The sequence below is a fragment of the Urocampus carinirostris genome, chromosome 17 (assembly GCF_059441175.1).
Source record: "Urocampus carinirostris isolate Australia breed hairy pipefish chromosome 17, RoL_Ucar_1.0, whole genome shotgun sequence".
Lineage (NCBI taxonomy): Eukaryota > Metazoa > Chordata > Actinopteri > Syngnathiformes > Syngnathidae > Urocampus > Urocampus carinirostris.
The window spans coordinates 30155765-30182910 of NC_142365.1; the positions used below are offsets into that span (position 1 = coordinate 30155765).

General features: G+C 41.6%; 1 protein-coding gene across 1 annotated transcript; it reads right to left on the reverse strand.

The window, feature by feature from the left end:
* rskrb (ribosomal protein S6 kinase related b) lies at window positions 1-25669 on the reverse strand. The gene is made up of 13 exons (XM_088321041.1): window positions 25434-25669; window positions 23443-23733; window positions 23285-23368; window positions 21382-21450; window positions 21198-21267; window positions 16563-16670; window positions 16409-16449; window positions 15950-15977; window positions 8580-8669; window positions 6370-6458; window positions 6195-6305; window positions 4929-5042; window positions 1-1812 (listed from the first exon to the last, which is right to left on the reverse strand). Exons 1-13 carry the CDS (start codon window positions 25455-25457, stop codon window positions 1642-1644), a joined length of 1290 nt encoding a protein of 429 aa, XP_088177167.1. The 5' UTR covers window positions 25458-25669; the 3' UTR covers window positions 1-1641.
* Between the last annotated feature and the right edge of the window lie 1477 nt (window positions 25670-27146).

Here is a 27146-nt window from a genome sequence, read left to right on the forward strand (position 1 = left end):
ATTAACCTGAAATGCATTTTTTTGGGGAATGTAGATGGAACCAAAGTGCCCGGGGAGAACATTCAAACTCCACACGAGTGGATGTGGTAGGTGGACTTGAACCCTGAACCTTCACACCGGGGGGCTGCATGTTAAACCACTCATCCGCTGCGCCGCTAATATCATATATTTATCTTTTATTTTGTTCCAATTCACTTTCAGATGTTGACTGCGCCAAGTATTTGAGTGAAAAATATGGCAACTTTGAATGAACTGAGTAAAATGACAGATGCACATATGTCAAGCTTATAGGCCAGCCAAACCACCAGCCAATGACAGGAAAGCAGCTGCCCTCCTTGAGGGAAGTGCTGAGTCAGTGGGGAGGGGGCAAGAGTGGTGCTTGGAATCAAATGGACTGAACCATTTCAATGCAATGGAGTATTTTCGATCGTAGGATCAAACCTTCCTGTGTGAAGTTTGCACGTTCTCCCTGTGCTTGCGTGGTTTTCTCCGGGCACTCCGGTTTCCTCCCACATTCCAAAAAAACATGCATTTCAGGTTAATTGGCCGGTTGAAATTGTCTCTAGGTGTGAATGAGCGAGTGAGTTGTCTGTCTCTGTGTGCCCTGCGACTGGCTGACAACCAGTTCAGGGTGTCCCCTGCCCACTGGCCGAGGACAGCTGGGATGGGCTACAGCACCCCCGCGACCCTACTGAGGATAAGCGGTATAGATGATGAATGGATGGATGGAGTATTTCCGACACTTGTGTTGTTCACATTTTTGTTTTGTTTTACTTTTTTTCTAGCGCTTTTCATCGTATTTAAAGGTGGTGTCTGCAACAAAATATTTTACTGGCCATCTTCTGGCTGAAATCATCATTGCAGCTATTTTTTTGTGCGTGCAAGTCCGTGGAATTATTAGATGCACTCAAATAAACTCTTCCTTTTTCATTGTTTTTGGGGTTTGGGTTGGCATTTGGACTGTATTAGAAACAGTCCTTTTCTTACTATCACCATTTTCATCGTAGAATAAAATAACACCGCCACCACGTGTAGAAAATCATTGTCCTACCTTCATCCCCCACCTCCTTTCCTCCAGCATAATGGAACATCGAGGGTTACCGAAAGATGAAAGCAGATCGGCACCGTGGAAAAAATAGATAAAGGCTCTTTGAACTCAGTTGAGCATTATCTATACATACTTGATAGAGAAATTATTTAATTTTAAATGTATAAAGGACATCTCAATCCCTGCACCCCACCTCTGAGCCTATTTTGTCCTTTATTAAATAGAGTGTTTTCAAAATACTATAATTTTCAGGGGTGCTTGGGTTGAATTTGGGGGTGCTTGAGCACCCTCAACATGTGCTAGTTGCGCCCAAGTGACCAATCAATCTGGAACTTCGTAAGACTTGTTTTCTCATGGTTTCAGGCCTTCGGTCGTTGAAAACATTCCTTTTGGAATTTCTCCTTACATTTAAGGACCACCCTATTAGACTACTGCATCAAAATGGCTTTGGGACACCTTTCAAATATGTCCGATCAATGAGGAACTTCACAGGAAGCCTTTTCTCATGGTGATACTCCATATACAGGCTTTAGCTGATTAAAAATCAAAAGTTGGAAAATTAGGAGTCATTCTCCGGCTTTCGAGAACTAGTGTCAGACGAACACTTCCATTTGTGGGCTGGCTTCCTGCAGCAATGCGCCAGGTGTGTTCGGCGGACTCAGTAAGGAATCATATTCGAAACCTTTGAGTGGCTGCAGTGAATGTGTGAGGCCTCGGCGGGCTATGGCAGCGCGGTCAGGTCGCTCCCTCAGTTCTAGAATCGTCTGTGAAGAGAGGTGGTAATACAACCGAATTAAATCAGAGCTTCTCAAATAGGACTTAAAGGGACAACATATGACCAGTAGATATTGCTTTATTTTGTAGTACAGTGGAACCTCGGTTCTCGACCATAATCCGTTCCAGAACTCTGTTCGAAAACCGATTTGGTCGATCACCGAAAATCGTTTTGCCATGAAAAGTAATGTAAAATCATTTTAATCTGTTCCAAATCCTTTAAGGCTTACCATGAACGTAAACATGAAGCTAACCCAGGCTAATCGTACGTTCGCGTTAGAGTAATCTTCCGTACGAAAGATTACGCTAACATGAACGTGTAAAAATTAAAAAATCAGGTCGTTTACACGTCATTTAGCACCGGGTCTCCACAACAAGTGGTGAGCGGTTAAAGGATAAAGAAAAGATTTATGAATAGGATTTCTTACCTTTGTGGTGGTCTGCAGAAGCCATGCTCTGTTCCCTCGAAAGAAGGGAAACTCGCACATCTTCTTCATATTTTGCTATTATTTCTTTCTTAAATGCAATAGTTGTACGCACTAGTCTTCGTTTTACATCTGTAGCAACTTTGCTGCTTGCACTGACCTTCTTCCGAGGCATTATTAGGGGTTAAAACACTCCGTTCACCGATATTAAAAACGAAAGCAAAAAGAAGTGCGCGGTCAAGTGACAACAGTTCTTCACGAGGGGTAGGGGCAATCCCGTACGGCGCTCAGCATCTCCCCTAGCGTACCGGCGTTCGAACTCCGATTTTTTGAATGAAAAGCGAAGCAAGAATTTCTCAAAATTTTGGGTCGAGAACCGATTTGTTCGAAACGAGAGGCGTTCGAAAACCGAGGTTCCACTGTACAACAAAAAAAGATTTCTACAAAGCAGAAGGAAAAAAACAATCTACGGAGAATCAAAATGACCGGAACGCACCATTTTCATTTTCTTTCTAAGTTTTTTGCTCAGCTCTTCACAAGGTTTTTTTTTTTTTTTTTTTTTGGGGGGGGGGGGGGGGTTTGCGCGTCACTATGGAGGTTTTTATTATAGCGACATTAAGTTACTTCAGGGGACAATGTATATTATTTTACTGCTAGATAAGTCTTTTCCAACCACTGTTCCACAGAACACCAGTCATTATCGTTCTGTATTTGTTTGCCTGTGCGGTCTAGCATAAGCTAACTTTCATTTGAATTTACTTCAACCAGAGATGACACTGCACCGACTAATGGTGTCCCGCTGGGTTTTTTTTTTTTCAAAGAAAGAAATGTGCCTTGGCTCAAAAAAGGGTTGAACAACGTGATTAGGTGTTGCTGTATTGTTTAGTTTGACAAAAAATGAGTGCGACAAAGCTAAGGAAGAATACAAACTATGGAGACTCAAGGTGACCAAAACACACAATTTCACAGGTTTTTGTTTTTTTGTGGGACATGTACGCTCCTAAATGTTAAAGTTATTATGACATTGACAATAAGCTACTTAAAGGGACAGTGTGTGGATCTCAGATTTGGGTATTACCTGCATATTGGCAGAATACACACAGCACCTTTATTTCAATATTGTGTGTTTAAAAAAATCAGTCGAAAAAAATTGTGTTTAAAAAAATGGAACAATCAATAACTAGGTTCAATTTAATCCAACTTTCTGTGTTGTTTTGTATGAAATGACCGATTTTCCTGAGTTCAATTAAATTAATTTGTTTTGCTTTTTTTTACAATATGACCGACTTTTGATTCACACCAGGGGTCTCAAACGTAATTTACTTGGGGAACGCTGGAGCTAGGGTTGAGTAAGGTTGGGCATGTGTAGAAAACAGTAGAAAACGTCAAATAAAACATTCCCACTTTTTAAAAAAATGCTACACAAAATAAGGTAAAAAAATGAAAAAAACATCAAGAATTAACATGAAAATAAATAAATCAATAAGCAATAAAATAATCCATAATTTATGTGGACTGAACCTTCGCAAAAGGGAGAGCGTGTAGTAGTAAAAATTAATACCAATAAAGATATTTATTTTCAATTTTTTTTTTAATTATTATCTTTTTTTTTTAAATGCATAGTTGATAAACACTAATAGACATTAAATCTTAATTAAGGAAAAAAGTATTGAAGGGGAAAAAAAACACAATAATTGTTTTATAATCAAATCCTCCATCCCTGAATCATAATTTAGTTGAGTACCTCCAAAAAGACCATCGACCCTCCAGCTAAAGGCCCGGTCACACAGCCTTTCACGGGCGTATCGAGGCTGAATCACGGCCAGAAATTTCTGCCTGTGAAGCAGACGCTGTTGGACGCTTTTGAGATCGCGATACAGACGAAATACAGCCGTGCTTTACACGCGGTAAGAAATTCACACGTGGTTGGCCGCGCGTAACCGCGGGCGGCACAGCGATGCAGCCGCGGTTACCAGCGATAAGGACGCGGAAAAGTCGCCGGAAGGACGTGGAACAGTCGCCGGCCAATTTTGCACATTTTCCACCGCGGGCACCCACAGGCAAAAAAAAAAAAATCGCAAAATTTTACCTGCGATACAGACGCAAAAGGCTGTGTGACCGGGCCTTTAGGCACACTTTTCATGCAATTAATTAACCAGTCCTGCCCTCTTGAGAATTATTTGTCTACCATGTTGCCCCGAAGCTAAAACAAGTTTGACACCCTGCTTTAGGCGGCATCCATTGCAGCCTGGTCATCCTCATGTGCGGTCCCTTCTCAAGGTTTCTTCATTTTCCTCATGTTGAGGTTTTTGAGTTTTTCCTTGCCCTCATGTAGGTTTTAGATCAGGAGATGGTGTAATAATAGTCTGAAAAAATAGTCTGTGTAATAACCTGTGTAGCCCTTTGAGACTCTTTGTGATTAAGGGCTATACAAATAAAAATGACTTGACTAATTTATCTTGAGCTTTTGAATGCCTATATTAAATTCAAAGCGTAAAAAAGGGGAAAAAATATATTCATTTGCAATAATCTGTGGTCTGTGAAGCCCTTTGAGACTCCGTGATTAGGGGCTATACAAATAGATATGACTTGACTTGACTTTGGCCGAAAAAACTATGTCACTGTCTTTGGGAATCACTGCTGAATAAGATAATCAAGTCTTCTGATGAGGTCTCACTTACCTCCACAGGGTGGCGCTGCAGCAGGTTAAGGTCAAAGCTGATCCCATGGAAGAAGGTCTGGCGTTGAAAGCGTTCCAAGGAGCGGAGTCGTCGGGTGGGTATTTTGCACAGTAGCTGTGTGCATGAGTGTCCAAATTATTAACAAAGGAATTTGTTTACATCAGTTGCAGTGTTTTCTCATACCATTAAAAGTCTCATTAACTTGTATGATTATAAAATATAATAATCCATCCATCTATTATCTGCACCGCTTATCCTCAGTAGGGTCGCAGGGGTGCTGGAGCCCATCCCAGCTATCTTCAGGCAGTGGGCAGGGGACTCCCTGAACTGGTTGCCAGCAAGTGGCAGAGCACACAGGCAAATTCGCAAGACAATTCGCTCGCTCATTCACACCAAGGGACAATTTGTACCGGCCAATTAACTTGACATGCATGTTTTTGGAAAGTGGGAGTAAACCAGAGTGCCCGGGGGAAAGCCACGCAAGCATGGGGAGAACATGCAAACTCCACACAGGAGGTTCAATCTCATGACCTCAGAACTGTGCCGCATACGCGCTAACCACTGCGCTGCAGTGCTGTTCATTGCAGAAATCATTTTACAAATAATTAAAAAAATAAATTCAGCATGCGTTTACTGTAGATTCTGTGCTAAAGTTTGACCCATTGATTTTGTAATAATATAGTGTTAAAAATCTAATAATAATAATGTGAATGAGCGAGTGAGTTGTCTGTCCCTGTGTGCCCTGCGATTGGCTGGCAACCAGTTCAGGGTGTCCCCTGCCCACTGCCCGATGATTGCTGGGATGGGCTCCAGCACCCCTGCGACCCTACTGAGGATAAGCGGTGCAGCTGATGAGATGATATATATATATATATATATATATATATATATATATATATATATATACATATTAACAAAGTTAACCAAAAAAATATTTGAGAGTTCTTATCCTATAAATGATAGCAAATGCCATAGTTTGTATTTGTGCTGTGCACTGTGAGTTAACCCAGCCGTGCCAAAGCAAACAGAGTGTTTGTCCCGCCCCACCTGCACTGTGTTTAGATGGCTGGGTAAAATGTGACATTGATGAGTGTAGTACTCTCCCCAAGGATAACAGTTTTCAACTCTCAGCGACCAGAAAAAAAAAATTCCGAGCAGAAAACCGGTCTTGATTTTGCTCTAAAAATGCACCTGATTGATGTGTTTGAATGTAAAGGTGTCTCACCAAATTCTAGGGGAATGACTGAATTTTTGAGGTGCACTCACCTCTGAAATGAGCATGGCCAGAGGGGGGCTCAAACTGAGTGGCATTTCGTAAGGGAAAGATCTCACCCTCCTCAACATGCCACAGTGGTCTGGCTCTGCGGGCAGGGGAAACTGAGAAGAAATTCCGTATCAATCAATGTCATTCTTAATTCAAGAATTTATATGGAAATGTCACCTTTCCGGTAGCCAATGAGAAAAAGAGGATTCCCAGCGACCACCAATCAGCCGCGTGATTGTAGGGACCGCCGCTCAGAACTTCAGGGGCTGCAATGAGGACAGAACTTGCTCACAACATTTCATGTAGATCAGGGGTATCAAACCTGTGGCTCAGAGAAAATTGCTGGTTCAAAGGTCCCGCCTTTACCCTGCCAAATTAATGGGACAGTGTGCATGAATTTACCATTAAACTGAAAACAAGTGCTACAAAGCAATCGTCCGCGACCTTTTCTGTACCACGGACCAGTTTGACGTCTGACAGTACTGTATTCCGTTAAATTAGTAATGGTAATGCAAATGATAATAATAATAATTATAATGATAATATTAGGGCAGCACGGCGGCACAGTGGTTAGCGCTTGTGCGGCACAGTTCATGTCATGGGAACCTGTCTTAGGTACAAATCCAGCTCCAAACTTCCTGTGCGGAGTTTGTATGTTCTCCCCGTGCTTGCGTGGGTTCCTCCGGGCACTCCGGTTTCCTCCCACATTCCAAAAACATGCATTTCAGGTGAATTGGCCGGTCCAAATTGTCCCTAGGTGTGAATGAGCGAATGAGTTGTCTGTCCCTGTGTGCCCTGCGATTGGCTGGCAACCAGTTCAGGGTGTCCCCTGCCCACTGCCCGGAGATGGCTGGGATGGGCTCCAGCCCCCCCGCGACCCTAATGAGGATAAGCGGTACGGCTAATGAGATGAGATGATATGATAATATTAATAAGCCTAAATACACTGTTTAATCACTAGACCACTACGAATGTAGATGACATTGGAAAAGGAATTTGATTTTATCTCATCATTGCACTATTTTTACTCACAGTGTTACTTTTCAAAACATTGTTTTGGCTTAACCATTTCTAATACTGCTCCATTGCAATATAATGCATTGTAAAAGGTTAAACTATCTCTCCACTTCTTCACGAATGAAAGTTAGAGAATGGAGAAAACAAAAAGTATTTAAACAACTATACTATAGAAGCTCTTTTACGTATGCATACATATTACACCGAGAGGTCATTGACTCACAAGTGAAGAGGTTGAGAAACTGTTTAACCTATCAGAATGCACTATGCAAATCAGTATTGTGGCACCATAAGTAGAAAATAGTGTGATGATGGTTTATACTCAAATGCCTTTTTCTATGTCATTTGTACCACTGATGGTCTAGTACAGGGGATAGAAACCTTTTTGACCCAAAGAGCCATGATAGCAAAGTAATTTTGAAAATTTTTGTTTTTAAAAACCCTCTATGAATTTTAAAACAACATTCGACATAACAGCTAAACCCACACTGCGGAAAAAAGCTTATTTTTCTTCATGTTTTAGTCCACTGTGTGATTCTAGATGATTTTATAAAATCATAGGAAAATATCCAAGCCTGCGTCCCATATCAACAAATATACCACTTTAAACTTTACCTAAGATCGCTGAGACTTATTTTGTACTTCATTTTTTTCATAAAAGAATTCGCCCAGCCCGACCACTCACCCAATCGATCCCGTCCATTCCTGCCGCTTACCCAATCAAACTGCTCTGTGCTGGCGTTTTGGGGAATTCACAGTTTTACAGTTTGTTCTGTGGGTTTTCATTATAAAGTGTATCAACAGTGAACATACAATATTTAATGAGCTTCCATATGAAGCCAAAACGGGGTCTGTTGGTGTGACACCTTGAGTGTAAACTGGAATAGAAACTGTGCCCTTTAAATACTAGACAGAACCATCTTTCCCACCAGTGGTTAATCAGCTTTCACATGTTAAATCTAGTGAAGGCCAATCAGAATTTGAACAACTAAGATGAAATATGCATTAGTAAACTTTTATCTCCGAACCATACGAAAAAAACATGTATGGCTCCTAAGCCATAAGCTTCCAACCCCTGGTCTAGTATTAATGTGTTGGCTCTTTCACCACCACTACTTGGGTTTAATTCCCATTGCATACCATATTTTTTTATTTGAGTTGGCGGTTCATATTAATGCATTGCAATAATATTAACCTGTACAAACGGAAGCTCCTACTGTAGTCTTCATTTCATGCACCTTATAGTCTTGTGTGCCTTATATGAGAAAAATATATGATATAAGACTGTTTCGGGGGTGCGCCTTATAATCCATTGCACCTTACAGTGCGGAGACTTGAATTTGAGAGCCCTGATGTAGAATCTTCCTTACCCATGTACTGGATGGTGCCACATATGGTGAAAGCTCGACCTCCTCGCTCCAGACGCCGGGACAGACCAAAGTCAGCCAGCCGCAAGTGTCCTGTAATTCATCATTAGTTAAAATATCGATATTTTGTTTCACGTTTCAATTGTGCCCTTATTTTATTGATGAGTTTGGGACAGATTAAAGTCCTCTAGAACAGTGACGTGCAGTCATGGAAGGAGGTTGAGACTATGCCTCACCAATCAACATCGAAATAAAAAAATACAAATACCGTAAATTCCGGACTATAAGCCGCTACTTTTTTCCCAAATTTTCAACCCTGCGGCTTATTCAGAGATGCGGCCAATTTATGTAATTTTTTTAACGGCCGCCAGCAGTGCTCGAGTGTGAGAGGCATGATTTAGACCGGTAAAATATATGCGCCGAGGAAGATCACAACTTATGAGCGTAAACATACCCTCATCGTGCAAATTGCACTAAATAAGGTTCGTGACGCAGCTTCCATGTAAAAAGCAAACGGGCACATTGCTGGGGAGCATTGACGTAAGGGAGCGTGAGACAAAGTCATCATAATAAAGTTTCTTTCCGATATTGAAAAAGACAACTTAGACGTCATTACCAAGGCGGAAGAAGCAAATGGTCTGCTGTGATTCTAACGATTACGGCTTTAATCCCCTCAACAGACTACCGTATTTTCTGCACTATAAGGCGCACCTGGTTATAGGGCGCACCCCGAAAAAATAGTTTTTGGTCCTATTTTTGACATACATAAGACGCACCGGATTATAAGGCGCTACAATGGAAACGTCGACAAAACAGTAAGATAGTTCAGTCAAACTTATTACCCCCTTAACATTCCGAAAGCTTGCAAAGACGCAAATACGTGTCGAGAACACGTGCGGATGCGGTGTCCGTACGATGTCACTCAAATGCATCGTTCCATCATTCGGAAGGTTAAAGTCTTGGGATTCAAGAAATTCCAACCATTCCTTAGTTTCTATTTTCTTTTTCTCTCGCAACTTTACTGTGCATATGACGATAAAAACTTGGAATTGAGTTTAATTTAAAAATAGACACTCCATTCCATCCATTATCTGTACCGCTTATCACAGAAACATCGAGTTCAGTCTGAAACAAGATACAGGGACAATAAAAAACCCGGAGTAGCTCACCAAAGTCGTTGTGTTCATAATAATGTGCAGCCAATGTCCTCTTATATCCGTGAGGGTAGTAAATCCAGGAGAACAAAATATTTACTAATACAGAATAGAAAAAAATGCGTTCTCTATGCCGTCAGCCACGTGCTATACACATTCATCTTTTTCGGCCAATTGCAGGCTTTGTTTTGCCGTTCAAGCCAATGCCAGCCTGTAAATGATAAAAAGGATCCGCCCCTTGACCTCCGAGTAACTTTAGCCAATAGTGATCGATTCAACTGATGATTGACACATCTTTTTCGGCCAATTGCAGGCTTTGTTTTGCTGTTTAAGCCAATGCCAGCCTGTAAATGATAAAAAGGATCCGCCCCTTGACCTCCAAATAACTTAAGCCAATAGTGATCGATTCAAATGATGATTGAATCATTGGTTAGCCAATGAAACGCCGGTAAATAAATCCCAGCATACACCGCATACTACTTGGCGTTCGGGGGAAAATCTAGTCGGCGGGTGCAAAGTTGTTGGAAGAACTTGCGATTTAATATTGATCCATAAATAAGGCGCACTGTATTGTTAGGCGCATGGTCAGCTATTGAAAAAATAAACGGTGGGCGGGAGGGATTTTTAAGGGTTATTGTTCTATCTTCGTTATTCATTAGCCATTATCCGTTATCGGTCAGTTCATAATGCGCTACAAAGCCAAGGCGCTGGGACACTTATTCTCAGCCAAAAGGCCGAGCTAAAGTCCTAGCCCAATATCCTTGCTGCGACCATTGCGAATGCACCGCTCCCGGAAGGACTGCATTACTGGGCAGATGTGTGGAGTGAACAGAACAAGCTATTATTCCATCTCTGGGTTGCAGAACAGTCACATGCCGACATATCTGGATTGGGGGTTGGGGTTTTTAAGGGTTATTGTTCTATTTTCGTTATTCATTATCGGTTATCCGTTATCGGTCAGTTCATAATACGCTACAAAGTCTAGGAGCCGGGATACTTACTCTCAGCCAAAAGGCCAAGCTAAGGGGGTTTTTAAGGGTTATTGTTCTATCATCGTTATTCATTATCCATCATCCGTTATCGGTCAGTTCATAATACGCTACAAAGCCTAGGAGTCGGGACACTTACTCTCAGCTAAAAGGCAAAGCTAAGTTCCTAGCCTCAAAGCCTTGCTGCGATCGTTACGCACCGATACATTTGGGTTCTCATGATCGGCTAAGGGGGGGTTTTTAAGGGTTATTGTTCTATCTTCGTTATTCATTATCCGTCATAGTTGAACCTTATAATGTGGAAAATACAATATTTGGAAAATAATGCGAGCATCTTGTTAGTAGTGAGAGGCTACCTCCCAAAGGCACGGTTTAGTATGAAAGTTATATTATTATTATTATTATTAAAGCTTTGAAAACTCTCTCGATGTACCGTCTTTCTTTGTAAATATGTGTAATATGTATTTGCAACTGTACATTTTTGTAATGTATTTATTTGAGGCACTTATTCTGCACGAGCAAATTAAAAAAGAGGGGTGGAGCAAACGCGGGCTGATGGGAAAGTGGAGACCGGTCAAGTTGAGTTTTTGTGGACACGGCGGACAAAGTGGTCGGCGGCGCCCTCTGTTGGCTGCGGCTGCATCGGCTCGCTACAACGGGTCAGGTGCAATCGACATTTCGTTCTGTGTACATTGTTACACAGAATGACAATACAAGGAAATTATTATTATTATTATTATTATATATATTTTTCCCACCCTTACCTTTGGAAATATACACTTTTTTTCCTTGGATTACTATCAACGGGCACCCAGAATCTGCAGGTCTGCAACAAATTTTAAGTACCTATATCATTTTGCGTTCATCTCGGCGCCAGTGATGTATAGGACCAAATACTACACTGAAGGACATTTAGTTTCAATTGTGGGACTCGATGTTCGTATTTATTTGACGTGGGTGCATGCAGCTTATATACAGGTGCGGCTTGTATGTGGACAAGATCAGTTTTCCTCCTAAAATGTCATGGGTGCGGCTTATAATCAGGTGCGCTCTATAGCCCGGAATTTACGGTACATTACATCGTTAAATGTATTCAGTGTAAACGATATTTTTATTATATAACTTGACAATTTAGGGATTTTCTTATTCAAAATTACTGAATTTTCACATGGTATGGTATGTCATGAATATTATTAAAGGAGCACTGTGTAATATTTGACCACAATATATCACTTTATCGGGTAGTGCAGTGTCCACCCATTTAAGCTGAGAGATACTTTTTGTTACCAATTAGTGCAAAGAGTACCCATGTTGATGTGGATTTCTATAATAACAACTTATGTTATTACTCTGTTGTTGCTACCTGGCAACTGTTGAGGCTGAGGCTTCACTAGCTGAGGACCTTAATCAGTTCTTCGCTCGCTTTGAAGCGGGAAGGCCACAAACAGCCACATCACACCCACCAACAACCAGCAGCAACTCCTTCACATTTCAGGAGCACGAAGTTAGGCGTGCGCTGAATACCATAAACCCCAGGAAGGCAACTGGCCCGGATGGAGTACCAGGGAGGGTACTCAGGGACTGTTCCGATCCGCTGGCTGGGGTCTTCACCACCGTCTTCAACCGGTCCCTGTCACAGGCGACCGTCCCACCTTGCCTCAAAACCTCCACCATCATTCCCATCCCCAAAAAGTCAGCAGTGGAAAGCCTCAACGACTACAGGCCTGTAGCTCTTACGCCTGTGGTCATGAAGTGCTTCGAGAGGTTAGTGTCCCGGCACATCAAAAACTCCCTGCCACTCACACTGGACCCCCACCAGTTTGCCTACAGGGCAAACCGCTCCACTGACGACGCCATAAACACAGCACTTCACACCGTGCTGAAACACCTGGACCACCGGGGGAGCTACGTCAAAATGCTCTTCCTGGTCTTCAGCTCAGCCTTCAACACCATTATCCCGGAGATCCTGGTGGAGAAACTTGCACACCTAGGACTCTCTCCCTCCATCTGCCACTGGATAATGGACTTCCTCTCCAACCGCCCACAGTCGGTGAAACTTCTTACCCACGTCTCTCCCACCCTAACACTGAACACTGGCTCCCCCCAAGGTTGTGCACTGAGCCCCCTGCTTTTCACCCTCTACAGCTCCGACTGCTCACCGACCCACCCCACAAACACTATAATTAAGTTCGCTGACGATACCACCTTGATCGGCCTCATCTCTGAAGGGGACGAGGCGGCATACAGGGATGAGGTGGAGTCACTTTCAACGTGGTGTTCGGAAAACCACCTCATATTGAACACCACAAAAACAAAAGAACTGATTCTGGATTTCAGAAGGAATGGCAGGAATCCAGCACCACTCACCATAAAAGGAGACTGTGTAGAGAGAGTCCACTCTTTTAAATTTCTGGGTGTGCACATCTCCGATGACCTCTCCTGGTCTGCAAACACCAGAGCGGTGGTAAGGAAGGCCGAGCAGCGACTGCACTTCCTGAGATTGCTCAGGAAAAATAATCTAAAACAGCAGCTGCAGGTGTCCTTTTACAAAGCCACAGTGGAGAGCATCCTAACATACTGCATCACGGTGTGGTATGCTGGGTGCACAGCAGCAGACAGGAAAAAGCTCCAGAGGATCATCAAAACAGCCCAGAGAATCGTCGGCTGCTCTCTGCCCAGTCTGGAGGACATTGCCTGCTCTCGCTACCTCAGCAGAGCAGGAAACATCATCAAGGACTTTTCTCACCCCGGCCACCACCTCTTCGACCTGCTGCCTTCCGGCAAGCGCTACAGGTCACACAAAGCAAAAACAAACAGACTCAGAGACAGTTTCTTCCCCACAGCCATTACCACCCTAAACAGACACCGCACAAAAAACTGAAAACTGTTGCAAAAAACTACCTCACAAGAATGTAAAATAGTACACACGTACATGCTGTCTGCACTATGTTTGTTCACTGCTCAAAACAGACACCGCACAAAAAAACTGAAAACTCGTGCCAACACTACCTCATACGAATATAATGGTACTCATGTCTATGTTCTTGCACATGTCGACTGCACTACGTTTACTGCTCACCTTGCACAATGTCTGACCATTTCCTCTTTCTGCACTATGATGTCTATGTTTGCACCAATGCATATGCTGACTATTTTTTTGCACTATGATGACTTTGCACCAAATGCAATATTGCACAACCCTTACGATACCAACGGTATCACGACAACACTGTATGTAACATCCCACATGCCGACATTTCTTGTGTAAATACCATGTAAATTATAACTATAGCCTTATCCCCCTTGCTTTATAACCTTATCTTCTCTGTTCCTTTATCTTCTTGGCTCATACCTCACTGTGAATGTGTAAAACTGGAGTGTCATGCCCAATTTCGTTGTCACAACATGTTAACCCATTTTGTAACAATGACAATAAAGGTATATTCTATTCTATTCTATGTTATTAAAGGATCAATTCTTGGAAGTAGGTTGAAAAAAAAACACATGTACATATATATATATATATATATATGTGTGTACTTCAGCGAACGGCGGCAGAGTGGTTAGCGCGTCCGCGGCACAGTTCTGAGGTCATGAGATCGAATATCTGGGCACTCGGGTTTCCTCCCACACTCCAAAAACATGCATGTCAGCAGTGTTCCCTCTAAGCTGCGCGCGTGCGCAATTGCCCACTGCTTGCACATTCTCAGCGCACAAGAAAATCTAGCCAGCGCACAAAAATGAGGGCTCAATATTACTAATTAAGAAGCGACTTAAGTCAAAATTACAGTGCATGAAGGTAAAAATACACAGCTTCCCCTGAGTTGTGTCCTAAATGCGGTATTTTGAAGTCGAGTCGAAGTAGAACGAAGTTGAGTAAAGTTAGTACAGTTTCTCAAGAACCGGCTTCTTCGGCTCGGCTCACTAAAAGGAACCGGGTCTTCAGGTTGTTTTTGCTTCTTTAATCCCAACATGACCAAATGTTATGTAAAATTATGCACAAAATGACTTAAAGGAAGGGGAGAATAGAACAAAAAAAGAAAAAAATACCAAAATGAAAAAGTAGTGAAAAGCTGAGAAAAAAAGAAACAAATGCAAGAGGAAAAAAAGAAGGAAATATTTAGAAAAAAGCCAGAAAAAAAAGAAAAGAAAGAAATGTAGGAAAAAAGTAACAGCTCGGAAAAAATAAACACGATGAGATTTTTTTTTTAAAGAAATTTAAAAAAAAGGAGAAAAAAACACGGAAAAAAGAAGAAAAAGTTTGTGTTGCATTTAAATAATTTCCAATTATATCAAGTGAATCTTGTTGCCAACATTGTACTTCCACTAAAAAAATGTGATTAAGTACAGTTCTGTATCTTACAACCGACTAAATAAGCCCCCAAAAATGTTAATATTATGCGACAAAATATATCAGGAAATAAAAAGAAATGGATATCTTGTGAAAGAATTGTAAGAACAAACGACGTTTGTAGGCCGTACAACCTTTGCAATAGTACGAGTCAATTCATTCAAAAGAGAAAAATAATTTTGCGTTGCCGGAAACTCAGCAAAATGTAACTTGATGTCAAGTTTTGGACATCTTTGATAGTTAATTATCTTGCCACACTTGCGATTAAGGTTGCTCACTGTTGTTTCAAGCGTTGCTCACCGACTTTGTGTGAACGCTCAGACCCGTGGAAAATTAGAGGGAACATTGCATGTCAGGTTAATTGGCCGGTCCAAATTGTCCCTAGGCGTGAATGAGCAAGTGAGTTGTCTGTCTCTGTGCCCTGCGACTGGCAGTTCAAGGTGTCCCCTCCCCACTGCCCGGAGATAGCTGGGATGGGTTCCAGGACCTCTGCGACCCTACTAAGCATAGGCGGTACAGATAATGGATGGATGGATATACTTCAGCCCCAAACAATAGACTTAGCTAACACAAGTCAAGCCCTCGAGTGAGTTTTCATCATGATAGAAGATTATCTATCTATTCAAAAGGAGCAGCGCATAAACTTCACTTATACGTAATGGTAAGACAATAAAATATTTTTTTCTATGCTACAGATTATACTGTACATTGCTTTCTTGCTCTGCCAATCAAATAACAAATAAAATGCAGATTCATTTATTTGTAAATCTTGCTGTGCCTCACCAGAAACTATTCTCACTGCACGTCACTGCTCTAAAAAATTCTAAAAGTTTACAAAATGGCACTTTGCTGCTCTCTGTTGGATTTAAGATGACTCACCAGTGTCTGTCAGCAGGATGTTCTCCATCTAGAAGAAAATAAGTGACATGCTTTCAGGCTTTTATTTCATTTGAGTTGATCCTTATTAAATGTTAAGTGTATGTAGGCTAGAAGTAAGATCGGGCCTAAAAAAATACAACCCGGTCCACAAGTATGAAAACCCAACTCGAACCCGACTTGATTGGCAGAACCGCACTCGAACCAAACCCAGAATCTCATATTTGTGTTGGGCTGTTGCCGCAGCACTTAACTTAATTCTGCAAGACTGATCTTGATAAAAAAAAAAACTAAGTTTCATACTGTATTCTGTTTGTGTTCTCTGGTGAGGGGACCTCTCCCGCTGGGAGGTGTGTGAATTCTCCCACCGTGATCCGCAGGTTTCGGGTTTAAGATCCTACCTCTAAAGTAGGCTCAATTCATCTGGCAAAAATAAAAACATAAACCATCCCCCGTACGTACTTTCACGTCTCTGTGGATGACGCCAAAGTCGTGAAGAAATCCTACAGGGGGAAAAGGACAGATATAAACAAATTTGGGCTGCCATGGGAGCTGCGCAATGACCTAATGTGACCTATGTCTTCATAATGACTCAAAACGGTATATGAAAGCTCACCCAGTGCGCTTCCCAGCTCGGCGGCAAACACCCGCACTGTGTCCTCGGCAAACAGTCCAATCATCTGCCAATAAGTGTACAGGTCGCCAGTGCCACAGTAGTCACACACTAAAAGAAAAAGTACAGTTGCGTAATGTTAGGAAATAAACTATTAAAATGTATCGTTTACTAAATTGTTCGAATTAGTTATCTGACTCCATTAACCAAACATAACCTTCATTCACCTAAAAATGCATGCTCGTTTCTTTTTGTGAAAAGACGGACAAGAGACCAGCATTTCCACACGGGAGCAGATTTAATTTCTTAAAGTATTTAACAAAGTGAACTCCATCGAATTAGCCGAATTAGTCGAATTAGTCTTTGTCCAGCCTCTCTTGTTCTCCCTCGATCTTCTGAAGTTCCTCTCTCCACCCACGTCTTTTTCCCAAGATGGCGTGTCGGCTCCTCCCATGGGCGTGTCAGGAAAAGGCCCCCACATGGGCTCCACGGCTCCTCGATGTCTGTCATGGTCAAAACATCCCTGCACGTTTCCACGTCATCAGGGCTTTGTTCTCCAAACATCGCCTGCCGTCCCCCGTCATCAGGGCCCCTCTCCGTCGTCGGATGTGCCTATTATCTTATCAGCCCTTGTCCCAGTTCCCGTTGTTTCTGTAAACATCATTCTTCACAAGGTTGCAATGACTTGCCCCACAGCTCAGCCAGTGAATATCTTTTGCATTAAATGTACTTTGTATTTGATCGTACAAAATCCCTTACAGTCAAATATATAAAATCCTTCAATCCATTAAAGGAGGTGTATAATATTTGAAACTTTGTAACTTTGTTGCACTATCTTCTGGCTTAAAGTCATTACCGCAGCCTCAGTCAGCAAGTAGGTGCATTTCTCTTTTATTTTTCATCTCTCTCTGGGTTTGCGTTAGTGTTTGGACTCTACTACAAGCATCCCTTTTCTTACTTCCACCATTTTTATGCTACACTGACTAATATAAATAAAATACTGCAGGGACAAGCATGACATCACTCTTTAGCACTAGTGTAGCACATATTTAGTTTTAGAGTTTAGCTGTTAGCTTTGGTATTTGTATGGTCTAGCATTGCTTTACGGGGTCAACTAGCACAACATTAGCAACTAGCATGATCTTAGCAGCTTTTATCTCAGACAACCTCACTAGCTTTAACGCTCGTTAGCTGCGACTGGTACAATATTAGCATTAGCAGCTTCTTTTATTTGATTTTTATGTTATGGGGATTTTCATCTAAGGAAATGTGTCCTTTTGTGCTAATTGAAAATTCAAGAATACTGGCAGAGCCATAGGAAAATGTTATATTGCAAGAAGTCTCTTTGGTTTTCAGTAGCGTAACATGCCTTTGATAGACTATATGAGGCATTTGAAAATTATTAACATTTCATCAGTCTGGCCCTTGGTTTTTTAGTAAAATTTTTGATTCAGCCCTCCATCCATTTGACTTTGAAACCCCTTATGTCAAGGTGAAATACAACCAAGCCTGCACAACACTAGGTGGCAGCAGTGCTCTTCTGTGTTATCGGTTTTCTTTGGGATGAACGTTTACGTTCCCGAACTCAAATGTCTTCGTAATTTGTAGATACACATGCATTGTGCCAACAAATGCCAGTGCATGATTAGATTATGATAATCACGATACGCCTCACTGACATCTGTAGTCACTTAGCTTGTGCATGCGTTATGGATGTGATGTGATTCCTGTAGTACAGTGGTTCTCAAATGGGGTTATACAGAGCCCCGAGGGTTCGGTATTTTAAAAAATAAATATTTGTTTTTTAATCAATTAAAAACATTAAATTATGACATCATCTAAGAAACAAAAGTGCTTCAAACACTGTCTCATCCCTTAAAGAGAAAAAGCAGTAGTGATATATAATATATACTGTATATGATCAATGGGATTGATGGATGGATGTATTATACAATAAATATATCTAAAAACAGCTACAGATAATTTACTATAACAATTACAAAAATTACAATACAATTTCAAAATGATTATTTAAATTAATAAATGAGATAGTTAACATTTTTTTTATTTTTTGTTTATTTGTAAAAAAAATGAAAAAAAACATCTAAAAATAGCAAAATTAAGTGATACAGAATATTAGAGATCATTTTACCTACTTTCCCCCAAAATTATTCTCAATGTAAATTGTTTTATCAGAAAATCTCCATTCCTGTGTCCTGCCCTGGTTCATGACAAAAGCCCCCCAATTATTTTTTGCAGCACTTGCTCTTGGTATTTGGCTGAAAGAATATTTCACAAGGGATACGTCACAAAAAATGTGAATTAAAAAGTTTGCGAACCACAGCCTTAGTCAAGCGGAAAATGTGGGGTATAGGGTAGTGAAGTAGAGGTGGGGATTCACACGAAGGGCCACTGATTGTGTGCTTTTTCACAGAGTGGTGGGGGTGGGCACGAAAACAAAATAGGTCACACTTTCTGAGTCACTGGATAATTGTCCGGAAGGGGACAAAGGTAAAAAAGGAAAGAAAGTAGGCAATCAGGGTTCTTTCTCAGAGCCCCACTATAAGGGAAGACTAGTTTGGATGTGAGTGTATAAACCCCTTTCCAGCCTATGTCATCACCGGATTACCAAAAGATGTGCGTGCATTGCTGACCAAAAACCGCGTGGGTAGGAGTACGAGTTTCAATGGGGCAATAGAATATTTCTATGTTAAGTTGCGTTTTTAGAGTCACAATTTACAAAAACATGCCCAACTGTTGTGAGTACAGTTGCACAAGTCCCAATTTTAAGGAAATTTTCTTTTAGCAATTCTAAGATGAAACAGGCCTTTTAAAAGCACCATTGGATGCTGTGGCTGCAAGCCCTTAAAATAACTGACCGAATTGAGGACATTGTGACGCATGACTGTGTTTGCGGTACTGATTTTACATCTGTTAAGTTATTGTGGAGATCTGGTTTGAATTTAATTGAATGCGGATTGACTTAGTAAGTGCAAGTGTCAGGGAAATGTGTTCACTACCAATGCCAACTATTAACTGTAAGTTAACTACTACTGGTGCTGGCTAGTAGATCCTGTATAAGAATACATATAACAAAAATAGTTATAAAAATAATACTAAGACTATTACATACGTTTTAATGTATAATGTATATAATATACATTTAATAATAATACATTATATAGATTGTTAAAGGTACTGTCCAGAATTTGAAAATTGTCTACTTGCTGACGCCATCTTCTGGCTTAAGTCATCATTGCAGTCTCTGTCAAGTTCCTTTTGTGGAGCTCTGTACATGCGTTTCTAAGACATGTTTGAATACACTCTTCTTTTTTCATCATTTCTAGGGTTTGGGTTTGCGTGTGGACAGTATTTGAATCAGGCCCTTTCTTACTTTCACTATTTTTATGCTACATTAACAAAAAACAGGTGGACGAGCATGAAATCACTCTCCAATTTGCCCACCCCCCTTTCATGCTTCTTAACGTGTTGTGTGTCTTGAACAGTGTTGCTAAAAATAGAATATAAGCAGATAGTCGTGGTGAGGAAAAAAAGTACTTTTTTTTTTATCCAACCGGCACTTACTATGCATTTAAGGTGGCTGCAAGCCGAGGAAAGACAATTCGTCTTAACTTTAACTTATGTGTGAACTAAGCTACTGTAAATATGAATTGGTCGTCTGAGCTACTGTTTTCATTAATTCAACTTGCTGCCATTAAAAGGGTACTTTATTCGTTACATACCCTGTTTGGACTTGTATTGTATACGAGGGGCAAAAGTCACTCACAAAAACTCGACAAAATGGCTTGCAAGATCCTGTCATGATTACCGATATGCATCGCCTGTGCCTGCTCCTTTGGCGCCAACTGCCTCGGACTCTGATTGGCTCTCTGTCCCTATTTAAACCCACTCCTATCGGTCCCCTGTTGTCAGTCCATCTGCGAACCTCAGTTAACACTAGGCAAGCCTTTTTCGACCCTGACTCCCACCTGTTTTTTGCTCCTGTCTGTCTCCCGGTTTCGACCTCTTTTTGATCCTGACCACGTCTACTCTCCCGTGCCGGCTTTCGACCTTTTTTGTCCCCGACCACGTCTACTCTCCTTTCCCTGGCTTACGACTCGCTTAAGACCCCCGACCAAGTTTTTGCTCTCCTGTCCCGGCTGCTGACCCGTTTTTCCGTTCCCGACACCGTCATCACTCGTCACGGAAGATCCACTTCCGCGTTCAGAGCGACCTGCTCCTCGCATCCAGCAACCACCGGATTGTGGGCGCAACCTTTTCTCTTTCTTCCAATAAAACTTGTGAGAAACGCAACGCAAGTGGGTCCTGTCTCCGTTCTGATCTTGACAAACCCAGGTACAGCATTAAACAAAAGAACAATTTTTTTGTTGACTTTGATCAAGTCGCTATCTTGTTGCTGGTCCATACTTTGGGCTTATTTGAGATGTTACTATCTGCAAAACTATTTCTGTCAATGGCTTGTATAAACTGACTTGAATTCGGCCATTCTGCCTCAACAATGCGCACACAGCTTGGTTATGTCACACTAAACAAACACAAAAAGGGGTTTATAGTGAGATCAAAGTGTGGGGTGTGGGTCTTTGGGAAGGGGTTTCACTCCTCTATTGCTTGACTCACTAATGTAGAGGTGGCGCTGCGTCTGCCAACAGTCCTGCAGGTCGTGGACAAATGGATGGCGAATCTGACGCTGCGGGCAAAATTCAAAAGTTGTGCCGCTGCTAGGGAGTAGATACTGATACTGGTTGGAAATGCGAGTGGGTTTTTTTTTTCCTTGAAAAGAAATGATTTGAGTGTTACTCACTTGAACAATCACCTCTTCTTTCGATTGCTCCAGCACTCCGAGTCGGAGGATCTCGGATTTGGGTATCACCTGCGACACCAGCAAAACATCTTCACGGCGTATTCATTTTCATATTACTCGCAAAAAAAAAACTTAACAAAAGTATATGATTGGGTAAAAAAAATGAAGCAGTCTATAACTTGGATCAATTTATTCCATCTTTTTAAGCTAAGACGGAACATTTAACCAACATCTGATCGATATTGCGATGTAACGTAGTGCAATTGTGTATTCGCAAGACACTGTGGTGTTTTTCTTCAAGGATTTGTAGCTCCATGTTTGTGAGTGATGCTGGGCCAACCAGAACTGTGACAGTTCGCATTCTAACAGCCCTGGCAGATCAGTGGCAAGTTTTGACAGCATGAGCCAATAAAGGAGAGGAAAGGTTTGCAAGCAGCACACTATTCCACACACCCACGTGTGAGACTCGCATGAACAGACAGCAACACTAACAAAGCTCCCCAGAAGAGGGTGCTGTTTTCTTACGGTTAAAGCATATCAGTATGATCAACGCTTGTGTTGTCCTTATTTTAAGAACCATATTTGTACTTTTTTATACAGCTTACACGGATATGTGAAAAAATAATCATTTCAGTTTTCTACTCTTAGGGACCAATCTAGGAAAATAAAACATCCATCCATCCATTATCTGCACCACCCATCATCAGTAGGGTCGCGGGGGTGCTGGAGCCCATCCCAGCTATCTTCGGGCAGTGGGAACGGGACACTCTGAACTGGTTGCCAACCAGTCGCAGTACCGGCCAATTAATTATGTTTTTGGAAAGTGCAAACTCCACATAGGAAAGTTTTGATCCCATGACCTCAGAACTGTGCCGCGCACACACTTACCACTGCGCTGCCGTGCTAAGTCCTAACATTTAAAGTTAGGTGTGAATGAGCGAGCGAGTTGTCTGTCCCTGTGTGCCCTGCGATTGGCTGGCAACCAGTTCAGGGTGTCCCCTGCCCACTGCCCGATGATTGCTGGGATGGGCTCCAGCACCCCCGCGACCCTACTAAGGATAAGCGATGTAGCTAATGAGATGAGAAATGAGAAATATAATTCAAAGGGACTTTTCTAGGTTTTTAACAACACATGATTTTGACCCGAGGACACCAGAAGGGTTAAGTACTCCCAAAAAACAAAACTACCACAGAAAATCCACTTTTCTTTTTAAATTGAAAATCGCATAAAAATCGCAATACTGGTATGAAAAATACCAATTATTATTATTTTTGTTTTTCAAAATTGTGCAGCTCGCCCTATTTTGTACCTAACGAGGCAATCATTTGAGTTTTTCTAGACAAAATGGACCACTTTTTTCTACTCGCATTTTAGGTTGCTTTACAGAGACTGATGATATTTCAAGGGTAACTACATTTTTCTCAGTTTGTCTGGAAGAAACAACAATTTTTAGTCATTTTTCGGGGTAGTTTTGAACAATATGACTTACATTTTTTAGGAACGAAACAACCCAATTTGGAGTAAGTTAAATTTTTTCTTTTGTTTAAAAGGGACAGTCTGTAGGAGGGTTTCTTTCTCACCGATTTTTTTTTTAAATTGTGCACCCGTCATTTTTTTTGCCTTTGTGGAGGGTCCGCGTCAAGTGTGCGGACACGAGGTGAGCTGGATGGAATCCATCATGTGGATCCTCGACAGAAAAAAACAAACAAAGAACAATGAAGGGTGGATATCGTTTTCAAAAAAGGCAGCGAGAGAGAAGCCCGGTCCGGACCTGAACATAATGATTGCCATTTTAGGCCCCACGCGACCCTGATCATACATCTACTATTAATACGAGAGCAGCCCATACAGGTTTGCCTTTGGCAAACTATTTTTTGTTATTACAACAATATTGGAACCTACCTTGACTGCATATGTTTTTTGTTTAATCTTATCCTTCACTTTCAGGATGGGTCCAAAGGAACCTTTGGCGATGTAACCCAACACCTGACAGGGCCAAAGACCATCCACTGCATTAACACAAACATTTGGTTTTGACTAAACTGTAAATAGTAATCTACCTGAAAATGTTCTGGCCCTGGGACAGCCCTGTGGGGGAACTCTGGCAGGAACATGGCAACGAAGCCCAGCAGACTCCACTCGGATCTCAATTTTTCAGGACCCACACCTGCCAGCCTGAGAACGTGATCTGGGATTTCGGGGGCTCGGCCTTGCAGCATGCGTCGCCTGCCCAAACGAAGAGCGGATGGTGCCAGGCGACACAAGGTGGGCGGCAGTGAGAGTCCCAAGCCTGACAGAAAGCCTCGCCAGCGTGATGAGAGGGGCTCTTCCTCTTGCCCATCATTTGGCTTCTGATGAAGTTGGGGGAAACAGAGACATTTAATATTAGCTGCACTGGAGCAGACAGAGACAGGCTGCAAAGGACAGTGAAAGCAGCACACAACATTATTGCCTGCCCTTTTCCCTCCCTGATGGACATCTACCCCACTCAAAACATCATCAAGAACAGGTTACATCCAGGTGCCAATCTTGTTGACCAGTGTTGAAGATAAGACCAATTTGTTGAATCTTCTCGTACGTGTTCAAAGAAATGCAGGAATCAAAATGACATAAGAGGGAGTTCTTTTTATTGATACACAATTTCAACAAGAGACTCAGCGAATCGAAGATATGCGTGTGTCTTTATAGTTTTCAACATAGCACGTGTACCCGGTTTGGCCCCGTCCCTTTTCATGCCTGAAGGCGTAGATGCCCAGGGTTCTGTCCTTTTTTGGAAGTGTTTTTAAGTTTATGCCAGTTTATGTCACCTTGCCCTTTGCCGTTATCTGTTGTCCTCCGTTAAGGAGGATTGTTTATACTAATTCGTCCGCTGAGACCTTCCTGAGATGTAAACAACATTTCTCCCAACTGTAAGCAAGTCTTTCTACATTTCTTTCTAAATGTATGCAAATCTATTCTACAGATGCAAGTTTATTTTCTACAACACCAGCGGCTCCCTGGATTGTGTCAGTAACAATTTTGACATGCTTGTCTTCATAAAACTTATAAAATACATTAGTTGTGTTTTAATTGTAAAACTGTCCGAAGAGGCCAGAATATTCAAAATAGCACAATTAACGTAGTGTAAAACGTAAGCGTTGGTGTGTACTGTATATAACACACAATTTCTCTTTAAAAAACGGACACATGAAAGTAACAATGTTCCTGTGCTTACCTTCCTTATAACTTAAATAATACTTTAGTTGTGTTTTATTGGCAAAACTGTCCGAAAAGGCCAGAATATTCAAAATAGCACAATTAACGTAGTTGTTGAGTATATAACACACAATTTCTCTTTAAAAACGCACACACGTGAGTAACAATTTTCCTGTGCTTACCTTCCTTATAACTTAAAAAGTACTTTAGTTGTGTTTTATTGGTAAAACTGTCCGAAAAGGCCAGAATATTCAAAATAGCACAATTAACGTAGTTGTTGAGTATATAACACACAATTTATTTTTAAAAAACGCACACATGTGAGTAACACTTTTCCTGTGCTTACCTTCCTTATAACTTAAAAAGTACTTTAGTTGTGTTTTATTGGTAAAACTGTCCCAAGAGGCCAGAATATTCAAAACAGCGCCATTAATTTAGTGTAAAACGTGAGCGTTGGTGAGTATATAACACACAATTTCTCTTTAAAAAACGCACACATATAAGTAACAATTTTCCTGTGCTTACCTTCCTTATAACTTAAAAAATACTTTAATAGTGTTTTATTGGTAAAACTGACCGAAGAGGCAAGAATATTCAAAACAGGGCCATTAATTTAGTGTAAACGCCAGTTTGTCACGTGACTGGTGGATTTCTTTAGGGAAGCAGATGTGCGCTGTGTAACGGAGCATGAAAGATGCCATTATCGCGCCTTCTGTTGATTACTAAAACGCAATACTTTCCCTATTTCATTAGAAAAAAAGTACCGAAAACTTAACCCTTCACAAACGAAGTACTTCTCCCCCGTCCAAATTATCACCATAAAAAACGGAAACCTCGCTCCAAAATATCAGTTTACCTTCTTGCTGCTGTCGGCTCCCATCTGCGTGACAGAATGCGTGAACGCTCCTCATCGGAACCATCCGGAACCTTCTCTATCTTAAATGGTCGCCTGAAGCTCGCTTTGTGTTAAGAACGTACCTAACTTCATATCGATCGTTTACATGTCGCTATAGTATAGCGTCATTGAAAAGAAAAAAAAAGAAAAAAGAAAAACGGGTTAATCCCGGTTACGCGTGACGTTACACAAGTCCGCCCACAAACTCCACTATAGGCCGTTCGCGAACGAAACTGCTATTTGAGCAAGCTCTTTGAAAACTACCTCGGAGGCTGACTTTCTTCGATACGCTCTCTCTCTCTCCTTCTCCCTTTTTCTCTCTCTTTCTCCCTTTATCTCTTTCTCCCTGTCTTTCTTTCTCTTTGTCTCACTATTTCTATCTCTTTCACTCGTTCTATACGTCTTTCACACGCTCTCTCTTTCATGAACTCTTTCTCTTCCTTTCTTTCTCAGTCCTTCTATCTCCTTTCCATCATACCTCTCTACCAATCTCTTTCTCCCTCTTTCTTATATCTCTTCCTGTATTTCTCTTTTTCAATCTTTTATTGTCATTCTTTCTCCCTCTCTTTTTTGCTCTCTTTATCTCGCTTATTCTATCCCTCGTTCTCTCTTCCACACCCTCTCTTTATCATTCTCTTTTACTCTTTCCCTTTCTATCTTTCTCTGCCCCTCTCTTTAAATATATATCTTTCAATTTCTCTCATTCACTATCTCTTTTGATATCTTTCTCTTGACTCTCTCTCTCTCTTCCGCCCTCTTTCTCCCACTTTTTCCTTCTCTCTTTCTCACCCCTTCTATCAATCTCTCCCTCCCTCTCTTTTGCTATCTCTATTTCTCTCTCTCGGGCAGCACGGCAGCGCAGTGGTTAGCGTGTGTGCGGCATAGTTCTGAGGTCATGAGATCAAACCTCCTGTGTGGAGTTTGCATGTTCTCCCCCATGCTTGCGTGGGTTTTCTCCGGGCACTCCGGTTTCCTCCCACATTCCAAAAACGCGCATGTTAGGTTAATTGGCCGGTCAAAAATTGTCACTAGGTGTGAATGAGCGAGCGAGTTTTCTGTCTCTGTGTGCCCTGCAACTGGCTGGCAACCAGTTCAGGGTGTCCCCTGCCCATTGCCCGAGGATGGCTGGGATGGGCTCCAGCGACCCTACTGAGGATAAGCAGATGATGGATGTCTCTCTCTCTCTCTCACTCTCTCTTGTTGTGTCTCTTTCTCCCTTAATTGCGCTCATGATTGGTCAATGTGCGTTGCTTCATCACTGGGTTGTTCGCTACGTGTAGACAATTTGAAAGTTTAAATTAGGTAAAATTCCCTGTGCGTTGAAACAAAGCCTGTAGTAGCATTCAAAATGAATTAATTAGGTGTATAACATTTCGTTAGTATTGGTAAGATATCATTAAAAAATAAATCTGAGCTGTTTGGGAGCCAAAAAATCCGGCTCTCTTTAGAGAGCCGGATTTCCCGTCACTAGCCTACAATACTCCGCGGCCAATAGAATCGCGGGAACAGAGGGATTGGTTTAAGCCCCTCCCAATGGCCAACCAAATTGGGACATCGGATGTACAGTTTGTCAATTTCAATTAAAGTCGACTTTGAATGGCCAAACCGTACATTATTTATAAGAACTGATAAATAATGCACTGTGCTGTGTTCTAAATATAAGTCATAAAATGT

What these genes read in the sequence shown, in the direction of transcription:
- rskrb (XM_088321041.1), bottom strand. Translation starts at nt 25,457, where the DNA reads ATGGGAGCCGACAGCAGCAAGAAG. An exon ending in TGGCACCATCCAGTACATGG is followed by an intron (nt 6,459 to 8,579) that starts GTAAGGAAGATT and finishes TCCTCATTGCAG; the next exon opens with CCCCTGAAGTTCTGAGCGGC. An exon ending in TCTCATTGGCTACCGGAAAG is followed by an intron (nt 6,306 to 6,369) that starts GTGACATTTCCA and finishes ATTTCTTCTCAG; the next exon opens with TTTCCCCTGCCCGCAGAGCC.